This window comes from Neophocaena asiaeorientalis, unplaced genomic scaffold, assembly GCF_003031525.2.
Source record: "Neophocaena asiaeorientalis asiaeorientalis breed wild unplaced genomic scaffold, Neophocaena_asiaeorientalis_V1.1 scaffold49, whole genome shotgun sequence".
Taxonomy (NCBI): Eukaryota; Metazoa; Chordata; class Mammalia; order Artiodactyla; family Phocoenidae; genus Neophocaena; species Neophocaena asiaeorientalis.
The window spans coordinates 2,378,785-2,397,015 of NW_020172456.1; the positions used below are offsets into that span (position 1 = coordinate 2,378,785).

The 18,231-nt window shown below is 40.4% G+C and overlaps 1 protein-coding gene across 1 annotated transcript in view; it reads left to right on the top strand.

Moving 5' to 3' along the window:
- The first annotated feature begins 12,284 nt into the window (after positions 1-12,284).
- The window catches only part of SNW1 (SNW domain containing 1), a 32,595-nt gene continuing 26,648 nt past the window's right edge, over positions 12,285-18,231 (top strand). The window contains exons 1-2 of the mRNA XM_024737843.1: positions 12,285-12,353; positions 16,838-16,991. Of these exons, the coding sequence (XP_024593611.1) occupies positions 12,340-12,353; positions 16,838-16,991 (168 nt within the window). The 5' untranslated portion in view covers positions 12,285-12,339. The remainder of the gene's footprint in view (positions 12,354-16,837; positions 16,992-18,231) is intronic.

The window sequence follows — 18,231 nt, forward strand, 5'->3', positions numbered from 1 at the left end:
GGTGGTCCAGTGGTAAAGAATCTGCCTTCCAATGCAGGGGACGCAGGTTCGATCCCTGGTCAGGCAACTAAGATCCCACATGGCGTGGGGCAACTGAGCCCGCCTGCCACAAACTACAGAGCCCAGGCGCTCTGGACCCCACGAGCCACAACTACAGAGAAGCCCTCGCCACAACAAAGAACCCACGTGCCGCAACAATAAAAAAAAATCCCGCATGCCACAACTAAGACCTGATGCAGCCAAAAAATAAAAATAAAAAAATCTGCTAGCAAAATAAAGTAAGACTAATATAGCTATTTAAAAAGAAGTGTACAATTCAGTGGGCTTTATTATATTAACAGAGTTGTACAACCATCACCACTATCTAATGTTAGGACTTTTTTAAGACTCCAAAAGGAAACCTGTACCAGTAGCAGTCACTTCTCCTTCCCAGTCTCCCCCTCCTGTCCTCCCACCCTGGCCCTAAGCCCCCAGCAACCGCTAATCTACATTCTATATGGATAGGCCTATTCTGGACATTTCATATACGTAGAATCATATAATATCCAGTCTTTTGTGGCTGGCTTCTTTCATTTAGCATAATGTTTTCAAGATTCATGTATGATGTATCACCTATGGGTACTTCATTCCTTCCTATTGCTGAAGAATATTCTATTGTATGAATATATGTAACACATTTTGTTTACCCACTCATCAGTTGATGGACATTTGGGTTGTTTCCACATTTTGGCTGTTATGAATAATGTTGCTATGAACGCTGTGTACACGTTTCAATGTGAACATATATTTTCATTTCTCTTGGGTATACACCTAGGAGTGGAATTTCTGGGTCATATGGTACCTCTGTGTTTAGCATTTTGAGGAACTGCCGGACTGTATTCCAAAGCGACTGCATCATTTTACATTCCCACCAACAATGTATGAGAGTTTCAATTTCTCTACATCCTCTCTGGTACTTGTTGTCTGCCTTTTTTGATTATAGCCATCCTCGTGGGTATGGAGTGGTATCTTATTGTGGTTTGGAGCAAATTTATCTTTTTTTTTTTTGACCACACTGCACGGCTTACAGGGTCTCAGTTCTCAGTTCCCTGACCAGGGACTGAACCCAGGCCACGGAGGTGAAAGCCCCGAATCCTAACCACTAGGCCACCAGGGAGCTCCCTGGAGCAAATTTCTTGACTATAGGTTGAACTTCACCTTGAATATTCTCTTCCATCCTCAGCTTTCACCCAGCCTTTGCCAAGTCTCTCAGACCCCTCCTAAGAATGGGCTTCCAATGCCCTCAAAAAAAAAAAAAATTCTCAGTCTACCCACTATGAATAACAGTATTTTTCCTATGGGCTGAGGCTGAGCCTGACCCTGTCCCTGACCATTCAGACAGGTTTCCATTCTCATGTTGAAAGGAGCTAGATTCCTCCTATCTCCACTTTTCTGGATTCTCCCAGAAATACTCTCACCTCACCTCTGGAGGCTTCTCTTTACTGCCCTGGGAGGAATTTAACTTGCTTTTGTCAGGAACAGCATTTAGGGTGGTTATTTTGTAAGGGGATATAAATTCTACCTGCCACACGAACTAAGATCCTGCATGCACACAACATGGCCAAAAAAAAAGAAAAGAAAACAGTGCACAACTGCAACCGTGAATGGCCACTGATCCCCTCAGATACAATAGGGAGTGGCGGGGACTGTGGCCCACATTCCCACATTGGCAAACTGCCTCCTAGATGATTGCTGCCGTGTGAGAATATAGGCCCAGTATTGCCATCTCTACTAGGTTTCCAAAGCTGGAAATACAGATGTTTATTAAAATCTCCCAATTTTTAAATGTCTGCAACTAATTCAAAAGTGTTGAAGCATGTGTGGACAAACAGAACACTTCTGAAGGCCAGATTCAGTCCACAAGCCCCAGATCTACTAACCCCCTGGTCTTTAGGACTCAGACTGTGCAGTATTTAACTCCAAGTCCCCCCAGATTAGCACAGGGTCTGGTACAGAGAAAGCACTTGATAGGTTTTTGAAGGAAAACACCTGATATTCATTTAGTACTCACTGGACCAAGCACTTACGCACTTTATTATCTCATAGCATCCTCAAAGCTTTATGAGGTAGGTAGACTTGCTAAAGGTTATAGAACTAGGAAGCAAGGGAGGCAGGACTCGAACTCAGGTCTGTCTGACTCCAAATTTTTAGAAAGGTACCCTCTTCCACTTGGGTGCCAGTATGGAACAGTGGTTAAGACCATATTTGGGGGGGTTTAAGTCACTTTGCAGATTTGTCACTTTCCATTTGTCGTCTCGGGCAACTTACGTAACATCTCTAAGCCTCCATTTCCCAATCTGTAAAATGGGGTTAAATAAGAGTTAACTACTCATAGGGTTGTTGTAAGAGTTAAATGTAATAAATAGATACAGAGGAGCTCATCAACACACAATAACTATTCTTATTGCTCCCGTATTTTCCCCCTTAGGGTTATTAAATCATAGCCATCCACGCCCACATCAGCTCCTTAGTACACAAACAGGCATATTTTAGTGGGATATCTTGTTACAAGACAAGAGAAAAGACAAGGAAGTAATGTAAGGAGTCACTTCAGTATCAGATGGCTGCCTTCTGAGCCAGAAGCACACTTGATAGGAATGAAAACGATCGAAGTAAATGACAGTGCTCAGGGCAAGGGGCAAATTGTTCCCCTGCCAGGCTGTTCAATAGCAAAAGGAATAGTTATCTTGGGTCTAAAGCTTCATCCCCACTGGAGCCTTGTGTTTCAAATTCCCTTGAGGTTAGAGCCAACTTTCAAAAAGAATAATTAAATCTGGAAAGAAATGGGGTCGGCAGGTCTCGCAGTGCTTTCAATCAGGAAGTCTCAGAGCTGGAGAAGGGAAGTAGCTGCCAGCAAAGCTGCTTTCCTCCATCTCAACCCAAAGAACTGCTCATGCCCAGGAAGAAGACGTAGGAGCCCATCTCACCACATACAAGTTGACCTTAACTTTGTCATCTACAGTCAAAAAATTGATTCTATTCATAAACAGAATGTGATTATTGGCCATTCACATATTTTCTTTGAAGAAATGTCTACTTAAATCCTTTGCCCATTCTTTTAATTGGGTTATTTGTCTTTTTGTTGTTGACTTGTAAGAGTTCCTCTGACTACAAGTTCCTTATCAGATATATGATTTGCAAATATTTTCTCCCATTCTGTAGGTTGTCTTTTTACTTTCATGATGGTGTCCTTTGAAGCATAAAAGTTTTTAATTTTCATGAAGCCCAATTTGTCTATTGTTTTCTTTTGTTGTTCAGGTTTATCAGCTGATAGTAGACTACATGATAGAATTTTTACTAATTTTCTTCGGAGTATTAATGACAATGTGGTTACAAAGAGAATGCCCTTATTTTCAGGAGATGCATGCTGAAGGGTTTGGGAATGAAATGTGTGCCACTTTCTGACATTGACATTTTGAAGGTTCCAGGCCAGTTGTCCTGTAAAATGTCTCATATTCTGGATTTTTCTGATTGTTTCCTCATGCTATTTAACCAATTCCTCTATCTCCTGAATTTCTTGTGAGGTCAAAGTTAGGTCTAGCTTGATCAGGTAATTTAGGAACATCCTGTCAGAAGCACCTAATATCAAATTGTCCCTTGATCCAGATTTCTCCACTACAAAGGTACGTTTTTTCTTTTGCAGTTAATAAGTAATCTGTGAGTCTAGCCTTTTAAACTGTGCTTCAGTACAAATCAGTACTTTGATTTAAAAAAATTTTTTTAAGATTGTGAAGGCATATGAAAGGCTTCTAAAAAGGTAGGACAGTGCTACTTTTCACCAGGGAATGAACATAAATAAATAAAGCAGCAATAACTAAAGCATAATGGCATCAGAGCATAAAATACTGGCATTGCAATAAATAAAAACATGCATCATACAGGAGAATAGAATGTTAGTTCAAAGGTACCCTAGAAATAAAATTGAGTTTAACTGCCTCACTTTACAAATGCAAAACCTGAAGCTCAAGAAGCTTAATAAATGTTGTTAAGGCCAATTAAATTAAGTCCAGAAAATAATAATAATTTTTTGAGTACTTACTCTATCCTGGACATTATTCCAGCACTTTATGTGATTAAATTAATTAATGAGTTCATTTAATTATCCCAACAGCTTTATGAAAATAGATTATAATTACTTTCCCCATTTTTTTGGCCAGCAAGAAATTTAGACAGAAGTTAAGTGACTTGCCCTAATTCCCTAGTAAATTAGGGAGCTGGGATGGGAACCCAGGAAAGCTGACTCTAGAATCTGTGTGTTTAAGAGCTCCACACTTCTACCTTACAAGTTATGTCACTGTGGCTATGGGGCCACAGCTAGTTAGGAATCAAATTAGGCCCTCTGAGAATGAATTCCTCCCTCTATCTGGAATACCAAGAGTGGAGTCAGTTGATTGTTCCTCGTAATCTGGAGCATCACCAATTCTAGCCTACACTGGGCAGTCTATTATGAGCAGGCAGCTGCTACTTACCTGTGATAATAAGGGAAGAATGCTACAAGGATGATCCAGCACAGCTGAACACAAGACCCTCCCCACAAAACTGAATAAAGTACTTGGCCTTGGGGTATAATATCGTGTTATTTTTTCAGTAGATTTGCCTTCATAATTATGTTTTGCTAACATTGCTATTAAAGTCAGTTGCTATTCTCTATACACCCCATGGACAGCAAGGGACCACAAATGGTAGAAATTTTTCACATGGATATGCCTCTGTGAAAAATGAGACTGGACTGTAAAAGCTCTTCTCCACCCCTTTCTTTCAATCCTACATCCCAGATCTTGGTCTGTATCTTACTGATCTCCCATGTTAATTATTTTAACCTTTTCCTCAGTGGGCTCCTTTGTCTCTCATCACCATAGAAACCCATTCTGCCTTAAGAATTGTCTTCCTTGCCAGTTTCTTTGACCCAGGCCCTTTGTTTATGTCCTCCTTCAGCTCCAAGTCACCTGCTGAATTAAATCTAAGCTTCTTGATCTTGGCTTTGGGACCTTTCTCTAATTTGCCCCTTTTTTATTCTCTTTTTAGGAATAATACATTCCTGGAGCAGAGGTTAAAGCAGATCACTGTCAGCCAAAATATTAACAGAAATAACTAATATATTTACACAGTACTTTAGATTTGAGTAAAACATATTCACCATTACCTCAATTAAGTCTCACAATCACTCTATGATATATACATAAAGCAGGTAACAAGATCAGCATTTTAAGTTTGATAAAATTAGGGGCCAAAGAAGTTAAGTGTCTTGACCATGATAACACAGCTTACCAGTGAAGCTATAGCTTGAATTTATATCTTCAGACTCCCAGATCATGCTTGGTACCTCATACAATACAATCAATAACCCTGCATTTACCAAAATATTTTTTGTCTTTTGGCTTATATCCTGTCGCAGGCAGAATTCTAAGATCTCTCCCATGATCCTCTCCCCAGACCCAGCTCTGTGTACATGCCCTGGGGCTGTGAATATGATGAGCTATCAGTCCCCTGATTGTGTTATGTTTATAAGGTAAAGTTGATTTTAAAATAAGGAGATTATCTGGGTGAGCCTGACCTAATCTATGAGGCCTATAAAAGCAAAGATTTTTCTCTAGCTGATAGCAGAGGAGAAAGTCAGAGAGATGTGCTCCATCTGGCCTGGAAGAAAGCAAACAGCCATGATGTGAACTAACCACAGGGGTCATGTGGGAAGGACCTGAGAGTGGCGTGTAGGAGGTGAGGGTGATCCTCACCAATAGCACACAACAAAACAGGGACCTCAGTCCTACAACTGCAACAACTAGAATGAGCCTGGAAGTGGATTTTTCACCAGAGCCTCAGCCTGATGAGAATTCAGTCCAGTCAACATTTGATTTCAGCTTTATGATACCCTCAGCAGAGAGCCCATTCATGCTGTGCCAGCCTTCTAACCTACAGAAATGTGAGTTCATAAATGGGTGTTGTATCAAGCCACTAAGTTTGTGATAATTTGTTATACAGCAATAGTAAACAAATACATCTAATATTCCCTTACTCTTCTTAAAAAAAACAAAAACACATTTTCTGAAACCACTTCTATGGGTCTAGGAACCCAAGATGTGTTCTGAACCACAGCAAGTGTAGAGTAAACATTGCTGATGCAGAATGAGGCTAAGTAGGCCCTTCTAACAGTATGGTAGTAAGAACTGGACCAGGAATTTAAAAACTTTTATTTTTTTAAGTGTCATACAGTAAAACTGACTTTTTGGGTGTACAGTTCTATGAATTTTAGCACATGTATAGTTGCATGTAACCACCATCACAGTCAGGATACAGAACAATTCCATAACCCCCCAAAATTGCCTTGTAGAGGGTCACATCTTTCCCCTACCCCTCATCCCTGGCAACCGCTGATCTGTTCTCTGTCACTATAGTTTTATCTTTTCAAGAATGTCATAAATAAAATCACATAACATGTAATCTTTTGAGAATGGCTTATTTCACTCATCATAATGCCTTCGAGATTCATAAGTTGTTGTATGTATCAGTAGTCCCTAAAATGGCATATTTTTAAACCTCTTTATGTAGAAGTTTAAAAACTAGAGAAAAGTACCAACAATCAAAGGATGTTGACACTAGAAGGGACAGCCTATGCTGTCCTTTAAAAGATGAGGAATCTGAAATCCAGTGAGGGTTGAGGACTTCCCAAAATTGTATGGCCACAAGTGAATGGTGAGAGAGATTCAATCTCCCTTGCAGTCACATAATCCATCAAAATCTATAAAGTGTGGTAAATGTTAAGACTGGGGGAAGTTCAACAGAGAAATTAAAACCTTTACAGACAAGCAAAAGCTAAGAGAATTCAGCACCACCAAACCAGCTTTACGACAAATGCTAAAGGAACTTCTCTAGGCAGGAAACACAAGAGAAGGAAAAGCACTACAATAACAAACCCAAAACAATTAAAAAATGGTAATAGGAACATACCTATTGATAATTACCTTAAATGTACATGGATTGAATGCTCCAACCAAAAGACATAGACTGGTAGAATGGATACAAAGACAAGACCCATATATATGCTGTCTACAAGAGACCCACTTCAGACCTAGGGACACATACAGACTGAAAGTGAGGGGATAGAAAAAGATATTCTATGCAAATGGAAATCAAAAGACAGCTGGAGTAGCAATTGTCATATCAGACAAAATAGACTTTAAAATAAAGACTATGACAAGAGACAAAGAAGGACACTACATAATGATCAAGGGATCCATCCAAGAAGAAGATATAACAATTGTAAATATTTATGCACCCAACATAGGAGCACCTCAATATATAAGGCAAATGTTAACAGCCATAAAAGGGAAAATTGACAGTAACACAATTATAGTTGGGGACTTTAACACCCCACTTTCACCAATGGACAGATCATCCAAAATGAAAATAAATAAGGAAACACAAGCTTTAAATGATACATTAAACAAGATGGACTTAATTGATATTTATAGGACATTCCATCCAAAAACAACAAAATACACTTTCTTCTCAAGTGCTCATGGATCATTCTCCAGGATACATCATACCTTGGGCCACAAATCAAGCCTTGGTAAATTTAAGAAAATTGAAATCGTATCAAGTATCTTTTCTGACCACAACGCTATGACACTAGATATCAATTACAGGAAAAAATCTGTAAAAAATACAAACACATGGAGGCTAAACAATACACTACTTAATAACCAAGAGATCACTGAAGAAATAACAGAGGAAATCAAAAAATACCTAGAAACAAATGACAATGAAAACATGACGACCCAAAACCTATGGGATGCAGCAAAAGCAGTTCTAAGAGGGAAGTTTATAGTAATACAATCCTACCTCAAGAAACAAGAAACATCTCAAATAAACAACCTAACCTTACACCTAAAGCAATTAGAGAAAGAAGAACAAAAAACCCCCAAAGCGAGCAGAAGGAAAGAAATCATAAAGATCAGATCAGAAATAAATGAAAAAGAAATGAGGGAAACAATAGCAAAGATCAATAAAACTAAAAGCTGGTTTTCTGAGAAGATAAACAAAACAGATAAATCACTAGCCAGCCTCATCAAGGAAAAAAGGGAGAAGACTCAAATCAATAGAATTAGAAATGAAAAAGAAGTAACAACTGACACTGCAGAAATACTAAGGATCATGAGAGATTACTACAAGCAACTCTATGCCAATAAAATGGACAACCTGCAAAAATGGACAACTTCTTAGAAAAGCAAAACCTTCTGAGACTGAACCAGGAAGAAAGAAAATATAAGCAGACCAATCACAAGCACTGCAATTGAGACTGTGATTTAAAATCTTCCAATAAACAAAAGCCCACGACCAGATGGCTTCACAGGCAAATTCAATCAAACATTTAGAGAAGAGCTAACACCTATCCTTCTCAAACTCTTCCAAAATATAGCAGAGGGAGAAACACTCCCAAACTCATTCTACGAGGCCACCATCACCCTGATACCAAAACCAGACAAAGATGTCACAAGAAAAGAAAACTACAGACCAATATCATTGATGAACATAGATGCAAAAGTCCTCAAACAAAATACTAGCAAACAGAAGCCCACAGCACATTAAAGGGATCATACACCATGATCAAGTGGGGTTTATTCCAGGAATGCAAGGATTCTTCAATATACGCAAATCAATCAATGTGATACACCATATTAACAAACTGAAGGAGAAAAACCATATGATCATCTCAATAAATGCAGAAAAAGCTTTCGACAAAATTCAACACCCATTTATGATAAAAACCCTCCAGAAAGTAGGCATAGAATAAAGCAATTATACTCCAATAAAGATGTTAAAAAAAAAAAGACTGGGGGAAGAACAATTATTATGGGAGCACAGAAAATAACCTTTTTGTTGTAAATGATAATAAGCTCAAACTAGTTTAAAGCAACAAACTAATTTATTGGCTCACTTGGTTAAAAAAATTCAAGGTGGTGTGGTCTTTAGGCACTGCTGGATCCAGGAACTCCCATGATGTTGTTCAGAGGTCTCAACCTCTATCAATCTCTTACTCTCCTTCTCTTTACTCTCTGGTCTCTCCTTTTTGCATGGTGGCTTCTTTCTTCCCTGTCACAGGCTCTTGCTTTATGCCAGGAAAGATAGATACTGGTAAATCACACCTACAACCTTATAGCTTCTGATCCAAAAGAAAGGCCTATGCTTTCTCTCCTAATTCCATTGATCAAACCTCTAGCAATGCTCTCTCAGTCTCCTTACTGGTTCCTCCCATGTCCCCAATTCTAAACTCCAGAAGTCTGTCCTTGGACTACTTCTCTTCTGTACCCACACTCCCTCCATTGGTAATCTCATCTGGTGTCATGAATGTAAGTACTATCTGTCTCCAACCTAGATCATTTCCCCCATACTTCAAACTTGTATACAAACTGCCTACTTGACACATTTACTTGGCTGTCTAACAAGGCATTTCAAATGTAACATGTTGAAAACCAATTTTCTGATCTTCCTCCCCCCACCCCAAACATGACCCTCTTGCAGTTTTCCCATCTCAGTAACTGGGAACTCTATCCTAGTTGGAATCATCCTTGATTACTCTCTTTCATACCTCACATCAATTCCATCATCAAAATGTGTTGCTTATACCTTCAAAATAGACCCAGATTCCAACTTCTTACCATATCCACTACTAACTCCCTGCCTAAGCCATCAGCATCTCTCCCCAAATTATCTCAAAAGCTACGCATTGGTCTCCCCATTTCCTTCCTTGCTTCTTGGAATCCATTTTTAACATAGTAGTCATAATGATCGTCTTAAAAGCATACGTCAGATCAAGTTTTTTCTCTGTTCAGAGCCTCCGATGTAATCTCTATATCCTGCAAACGAGTGATTTCCAAGATATATTGACAAATGGAAAAAAGCAAAGTGAACAAAAGTGTGTATGGTATCTGCTACTTGTCTAAGAAAGAAAAAGAAGTATAAAAAAATATATATGAGGACTTCCCTGGTGGTGCAGTGGTTAAGAATCCGCCTGCCAATTCATGGGACATGGGTTCAAGCCCTGGTCTGGGAAGATCCCATATGCGTGGAGCAACTAAGCCCATGCCCAACTGCTGAGCCTGTGCTCTAGAGCCCGCAACCATAACTATGGAGCCCGCGTGCCACAACTACTGAAGACTGTGCATCTAGAGCCTGTGCTCTGCAACAAGAGAAGCCACCGCAATGAGAAGCACGCTCAGCAAAACTAAGACTGGCCACCTTTCGCCGCAACCAGAGAAACCCGCATGCAGCAACGAAGACCCAACGCAGCCAAAAAATTAATTAATTAATTAAATTTATTAAAAAAATATATATACTTATTTGTGTATACTTTTAAGTAGAAGGATAAACTATAAAAAATATTTTTAAACGTTATCTACAGGGTGAGGAAAGGAAAAAGAAGGAAGAGACAGGGAAATAATCTAGACTTCTCTAAATGTACTACCTGCTTGGTAAATTTTGGATTTGAAACCATATAAGTGTTTCACAAAACTATTTTTTTTAAAAAAAGCAGCTCCCAAAAATCCAAAGCAAAATGAAATATTCAGACCTAACTGGGAATCAAGCTAGTGGCATAATGACACACAGAGGAATTATTCCAAGTCACTTTAAAGCAATGCAACTTGACTGTACATGCCTAGAGAGATATACCCTGAGGACAGAAAAGACTTGAAAAAAAAATTCAGAAACTATTATCATTAGGCATATGTTTAGTAGTCATATTAGAAATGTTATTCTGAAACCATTATATATATAGTAGGATAAGGCAAATGAGTAATTATGTTAACACCATTAGGTACTGAGATTTTCAGAAGAAATACACATATAAAATCAAAGTAAAATCTGTATAATCCTAAACTTGGATTGGAATATTAGTATAAATGCATGATGCATTTTCTCAAAAACTACGTGTATTTGTGAATTTTTTAGCTCTGTCCACTGAAAAGGCTTACAAACAATAATTGCCCAGTAATGATGAGCATTTGTAGCATCCAGATTTTCTTTAAATATCACTTTCCACTTAAAGAAAACCTTCTTGGATAAAGGATTGATTCAAGGTCTGGGGCAGAAAAAGTACTAAATTAGCCTTGAACATCTTGTCACACCAGAAATCAAGTGATCTTGGATGTGGGGTGCTTCTGCTGCTGCTCAAACTAGTGTGTGTGGTTTGGAAAAATTCAAAGAACTGTACACTGAGTGCATGCACCTTTCTGTAGGTGTGCTATACTGCTATTAAAAGTTCGTTTCGGGCTTCCCTGGTGGCGCAGTGGTTGAGAGTCCGCCTGCTGATGCAGGGGACCCGGGTTCGTGCCCCGGTCCGGGAAGATCTCACATGCCGCGGAGCGGCTGGGCCCGTGAGCCATGGCCGCTGAGCCTGCGCGTCCGGAGCCTGTGCTCCGCAACGGGAGAGGCCACAACAGTGAGAGGCCCGCGTACCGCAAAAAAAAAAAAAAAAAAAAAAAGTTCGTTTCTACATCATGGAAGATTTCAAACGTATACAAGAGTAGAGAGAATAATATAATAAATATCCATTTCCCCATTATCTAGCCTCAACAGTGATCAAAACTCATAGCTATTCTTGTTTCATCTACCGTATATTCCACCCACCTCCCTCTCCCCAATATTTTGAAGCAGATTTCATGTATCCTATCACTTCATCAAAGACTGTGTTTAATCCATAATCTATGTAAAAGACAATCTATCTGAAACACTTACGCATATAAAAATATACATACATAATACACATAAGGAGTGTTCTAAAGGTAACTTACTAAGGATCACACAATACCTCCCCCCTGGAGAGTGTTTTGGAGGTGGAGTGTGGAGAAAGAAAGCGTGTAAAAATTTTTGAGTGTGAATGTTTTCATAGCGTCCAATAATTCTGCATTCGCCAGTCTCACGATTTCCCACTCTTTTATTTAACGTTGCCGCCCCCGGAAGGCTTTCGTATTTGGGACCCCAACAAGGAAAATGTGATTAAGTGTAGAATAAAATAAAGAGACTTAAAAAGCATCTCAACTTCGTTAGTATTTTGCCTAGAGAACGCTCTATCGTGTCACAGTGGAAGAGATGCATTTGCTTTTTCTTAACTGAAGCGCTTATCCCGTGATAACTCCAGTTAGACGAGAACCGAATTGTAGTCTTGTTCAAAGAACTACAAATCCCAGAAGGCAATTCGGCAAAGGGCGCCTGCGCACCGCGCGCTCCTTCCTTTCCCCACCTCTCTGCCGGGAAAGACCCGCCTCGCGGTGCTGTCGCTTGCGCTGGAAGAAGCGGAAGAAGATGGCGCTCACCAGGTGAGTTGTTGATTTGGGTCCTCGATACGGAAGGGTCTGGGAGTACCCACCTTTTTCATTTCTCTTCCCACACTCTCCGGGCAGTAACCCGGCCCGGGTCACAGAGCGACATAGGCCGAGGCCACGGCTAGGCCCTCTCTCCGGCCGCCGGGGCGACTAGGCCTAGCCGAAGCTGGGGTCTTTCCTGAGCGGCTTCCCGGGTTGAGTTCGCCCCCTCACTAGGACCGAAAGCCGCGGCGTGGGGAATAGTTCTCTGGCTTAAGATGCGGAGGAGTCGCATGTGTTTTCGCTTAAGCATCTTGGGGGTGTGGAGAGAGCTCCCTCGGGTCCGCGGCTCGGGTGGGCGCGATGGGAGTGTGGAGGGCAGTGGCTTATTTGTCTTGGCAGAGTGAAACGGGTGGGAGGCGACCGCCTGGCTTACTGCCGTTCGCCTGCCGAAGTCTCTCTCTTGTCTCTGTCCCTAAACAAGGATTCCCGGGAAAAAAAAGGTGGGGGCGCGGCACTGAACGGAAATTTAAAATCAGCCATAGTACTGGCCGCTGTCTACTAATTTGCGCCGCTGCTCCGCACTTTAACTTTGGGCCTTAGAATTTCTTCCCGTAGATGGAACCACTTCGGATTTTTGCTGTCCCGGTTGCCTTGGCAACCGCAAGTAAGGTGGTCCCCGCCTTTAAGAGAAAGATGCTTAAGGGGGAGATTCCAAGGAGTTACGTAACTCCTATTAGTTGTCGACCTTGCTGCCCCATCTAAATAGAAAAACTTTCCATGCGAACGAACGCAACAGGAAAAGTTGAGTGTCACAGAAGGTAAAGAAAGTAATCACGTTAGTACATACGCTTGAGTTCCCTAAACACCCTTCATTCTCCTCACATACGTTTTTCCTGGCTGATGACAGTTATGAATCCTAAACGTAATTGAATCAGAAAATTCTTTGGGGAATTACTTTTGGATGCCTTGCTCTATCCTAGGGCTTGTGTGTATACAGAAGAAAATCTGACAGTCTTTGGCTGCAGGGAAGATGGGGTACAAGGCATACAGATATGAAACAAAGAACCACACAGAATGCTTATTGTGTAGTACTAACCTTAAGTGCAAAAAGAATTAGATGGAATGAGCTGAATGAAATGGAGCGTGTTCTTTAGTAAATGTTGCAGGCAGCAAACATTTGATTGAGTGCTCTCCAGATGGGAGAAGTGTGACAAAGACTAGTCGAGTTATGAGGAAAGGCTTTGGGGAAAAGATGGAATTGGAAAAGGACACAAAGGAAAAATATCAGAAATACTGTGGGTATTGTGTGCTTAAAAGTGCAGTGGCAGGGACTTCCCTGGTGGTCCAGTGGTTAACACTCAGCGCTTCCAATGCAGGGGACGCGGGTTCAATCCCTGGTTGGGGGAACTGTGTGGCGTGGCCAAAAAATTATTATTTTTTTTCCTTAAAATTGCAGGGGCAGAGTGCAGTCTTTAAATAGCTTGACTTACATAGCTTTCAGATTTTGTTGAGTTTTAGCTAATTTGGTTTCTAGAGATGGTCTCAAGTTTCCAGGTGAACTGTTATCTCTGAAATCTACCAGGGATTCTTAACAGCAGGGACTGGACATGCTGATGTGTTACAGTCCTGGTGTTACTAACTAAAGATTTAAAGTCATACTGATTTAACTTTCTAAACTCGTGTGTTTAAGGTTATGTATCTAATAATATCACTTGCATTTAATACACTTTCTTTAGTAAAGGGGAAAGGATAGACTAAGATGTCTCCACAGTGGCACTACTGATGTTTTGGACTGGATAATTCATTCTTGTATGGGACTGTCCTGCGCATATTAAGATGTTTAGCAGCATCTTTGGCCTCTACCCACTAGATGCCAGTGGAACCTCCAAACCCCTTTCTACCCCCTACCTCCCAAGTTCTAACAATCAAGATGTTTCCAGACATTGTCAAATGTCTACACTGTAGATATTTTGCTCCCAGTTGAGAAACACTGAGGTAGACTTTCTGCTGGCTTATGCAGCCCACCCCCACCATAGGAGTGTACCTCATGGGAATATCATCTTTTACAGGGAACAACAAAATTAAGACCCCCTGGAAGGCTAGGGTGTGTTCTAATCATAATCCAGGCCAGATTTCGTGTTTACTGGTTTGTCCAAACTCTGCCTTTTGATCATTTTACTGACTGGTTCTTCCAACAGAAGGTAAAGACAAGAGAAATGAAACATAAGTAAATATTTTGGCTTCTTTGTTACTGTCTTTGTATCCCTCCTATGTATTGGGTATACATGGTTTACTGAAAACAACTGTGGTATAAGCCCAAAACGTTTGACTCCATTCATCCAGTTAGTAAATCGCATGTGTTGAAAGTCTACTATGTGTCAGGCTAGGGTTGGTTTTACAGTATTGAATCAGTCAGGCAAACCTCTTATCCTCACGGAACTTATATTCTAGGGAAGACAGACTGCAGGAGTAAACAAATCAGTAATGCAAGTTCAGGTAGTAAGTACTAAGAATAAAATACAAATAAAGGGATAGAGAGTGATTCAAAGTGTGGGGTGGAATGCTGTTTTGGACAAGGTGGTCATGTGACAGCTGTTGGGAGGTATAATTGAGCAGGGACAATGAATACTAAGAAGCAAGCACTAAAAAATCTGGGGAAGAGTTTTCTTAATAAGTAAATAGAATACTTTATGGCAGTGGGAAAGCAAATGTAAAGATCCCGAGATGGCTTGTTTAAAGGAACAAGTAACATAAAAATGAATGCAAACGGAAGAGTGAATATATTTATTTTGCCAACATTGAAGTAGGCCCTGCTGTGAGCTAGCTAGACAATGCGTAGAGAGTTAGGAATAAAAGAAACAGAAGGCGTGATTCCTGCCCTCAAGTTGCCTACAGTCTAATGAGAGAAAGAAAGGTAAATAAATAGATGATAGCAGTAAATAAGGTAGATATTGTAATAATGATACATAGAGGGTCTTGTGAGAGCATGGGTGGTTAGTTTGGGCAACTAACCCAAACTGGGGGAATTGGGGAACAGCTCCAAATAATCAAATATTTATGGAACACCTGTTGAATGGTATTTAGACACCGTGCCAAGTGGTTCATGGGTACTGTCATTTAATACTTATTACAGCTCTGTGAGATAGGTAATCTTATGGTCTGTCATTACAGATGAGAAAACTGAGGTTCAGAGAGGTAAACAACTAATCCAGGTTAGTGAGTGGCATAGGTAGGATTTGAACTCTTGAGTTCTTAGCCATCACATTACCTGACCCGCCAGACTGGATTAGAGCCCTCTGACATACGCTGTCATAACACTCTGTACTTTTTCTTATCACTTAGTAAGTGGATTACTATGGATTTGTGTGATTTTGATTGTCTCTCTCCCCTGCAAGACTCAGCTGTCTTTTTCTGTTCATCATCTCATTGCCTACCTAACACAGTGCCTGCACCCCAGCAACCACTAAATATTTTTGAATAAATAAGCTCTACTGCTTATTCACATATTCTTTTTTTTTTTTTTTTTTCCTTGCGGTACGCGGGCCTCTCACTGTTGTGGCCTCTCCTGTTGCGGAGCACAGGCTCCAGACGCGCAGGCTCAGCGGCCATGGCTCACGGGCCCAGCTGCTTCGCGGCATGTGGGATCTTCCCGGACAGGGGCACGAACCCATGTCCCCTGCATTGGCAGGCGGACTCTCAACCACTGCGCCACCAGGGAAGCCCTATTCACATATTCTTACTAGTCAAGAATCACAAAGGAACCTTAACTTTTCCATTAACTGTATTATTCATATACTGGAATCCTTTTGTGGTACTTTGGGATATCTCTATAATAACATTTATCATACTTAAAAGTTAAGAATGGTTTAGTAGAAAGGCTGCTTTGATTCAAGAGTACCAAATTACATCTTTAGAATTTCTGCTTTGGATCTTTGACCTCTTAAATTTTAAATTCCATTGTAAACTAGATACCTTGGGAAAACACACTTAAATGTGCAACTCGTGTTTTCTTTTTTTATCCACCTCTTTGCTACATTCAGTGCTAATTATTTTTTTGTATTGATGCTAAAATAGTTAAAAGTAGGAAGCATAAGAGTAAAATAGTTAAAAATAAGGAGTAAAAGACTGGTAAAGACACTAAGAAAACCATATACTAAAGAGTTGACCCCTTGGTAATTGAGAAAATTTACTTATTGTAAGAAAAGAAAGGTGGAAGCATAAAAACTCATTGGTTTATTATGTGAAATATCTGTTAATTTTTTATTCTGGGCACCAGTTGCCTGCATCCTGGTCAGATGATTTTACTGTATGTCTGTTAGTACTTATTTCTTTCCAGGCATAATAAAATGACTGATAATCCTGCCATAAATCATTGGAAAGTTTGTTCTTTTGCTCAAAGGAAAAAGTATTACAGGAAAATAGTGTCTGATGGCCAAATTGCAATAATCAAATATAAGAGTTTTTAAAATTCTGACTTTTATTATCTTTGCTTATAGCTTTTTGCCTGCACCTACTCAGCTATCTCAGGACCAGCTTGAGGCTGAAGAAAAAGCAAGATCGCAGAGATCACGACAGACCTCACTGGTCTCCTCTCGAAGAGAACCTCCCCCATACGGGTACCGGAAAGGCTGGATACCTCGGTTATTAGAGGTAAATAATTGTGCTGAAAATTATTATAGCACCTTTGTAAAATAAGTTTAAACCCTAGAACTTCTGCATATGAATGTCAGTATGATAGAAATTCTGGTTGTGAGCTCTCAAGACATGTCCTTCCCTCAGAAGATTGAGCTTTTTCTTCTTGCTTATTCGCACTGCTTTATGATCACTGAAAAAGTGTACAATTTATGTCTATTCTTATGTCAAACTGTTACTTATGTACAGAAGAAACTAACAAACCCTTTATGTTTGGGGGGGGTTATAGTATATGGAAAATAATGGGAAAGTAAGAGGAAAAAGATGAAAAATGGTTTCACGTTCAGGTGCCTTTCCCTCCCTCTCCCCTTCATGCACAATGCTGCATCACCCTGAAGAAACAACTTTCCTCCAGGGAAAACTCCAACAGCATTTCCTTTTCTGATTTCTTCCTGTTGGTATAGTGGATAGAACACTGACAAGGAGGTTTTTTTAAATTAATTGTTTTGCATTATAGCTGTGTTCCTTACTCTTTTTTTTTTTTTTTGCGGTACGCGGGCCTCTCACTGCTGTGGCCTCTCCCGTTGCGGAGCACAGGCTCCGGACGCGCAGGCTCAGCAGCCATGGCTCACAGGCCCAGCTGCTCCGCGGCATGTGGGATCTTCCCAGACTGGGGCACGAACCCGTGTCCCCTGCGTCGGCAGGTGGACTCTCAACCACTGCGCCACCAGGGAAGCCCTGTTCCTTACTCTTTGTGTGACCCTGAACAGGTCCTAAGCTCTCTTCATCTGTTTTCTTATCTTCAACTTGAGAATGTTAATATATCCTAACATACAGATTAGATAAATTTGGGGGAAGGTATAAGAGACAGAATATGTTGGTTGATTCAGAGGCAGTGAGGGAGAAGGAGGAATCTGAAATGATCTTTTTATATCTCTAGCTTGTTCCCAAAGAACAAACTTTTTTGGCAGCACCTATTCACAGGATCTTGTGCGTCAGTTCAGTGCATATTCCTTTCCCTAATTCCAGGGCATACTGCCTATGCTTGATCACCTTTTTTTTAATCTAGGGAGAAACACAGACATTTGAGACTTTCCTCCTCCAAGCTGCTTCCTGTTCTCCATCTCCCTGTATTCATTCTGACTCCTGCAAATTTTCCTCCTCCAATTCCCAAGGGATATACCTGCCCTATTGAAAACCTCTGTGCCTATTCATGTTTGTACCCAGTTATTTTCATTTTATCACTTTGTCGTGTTCT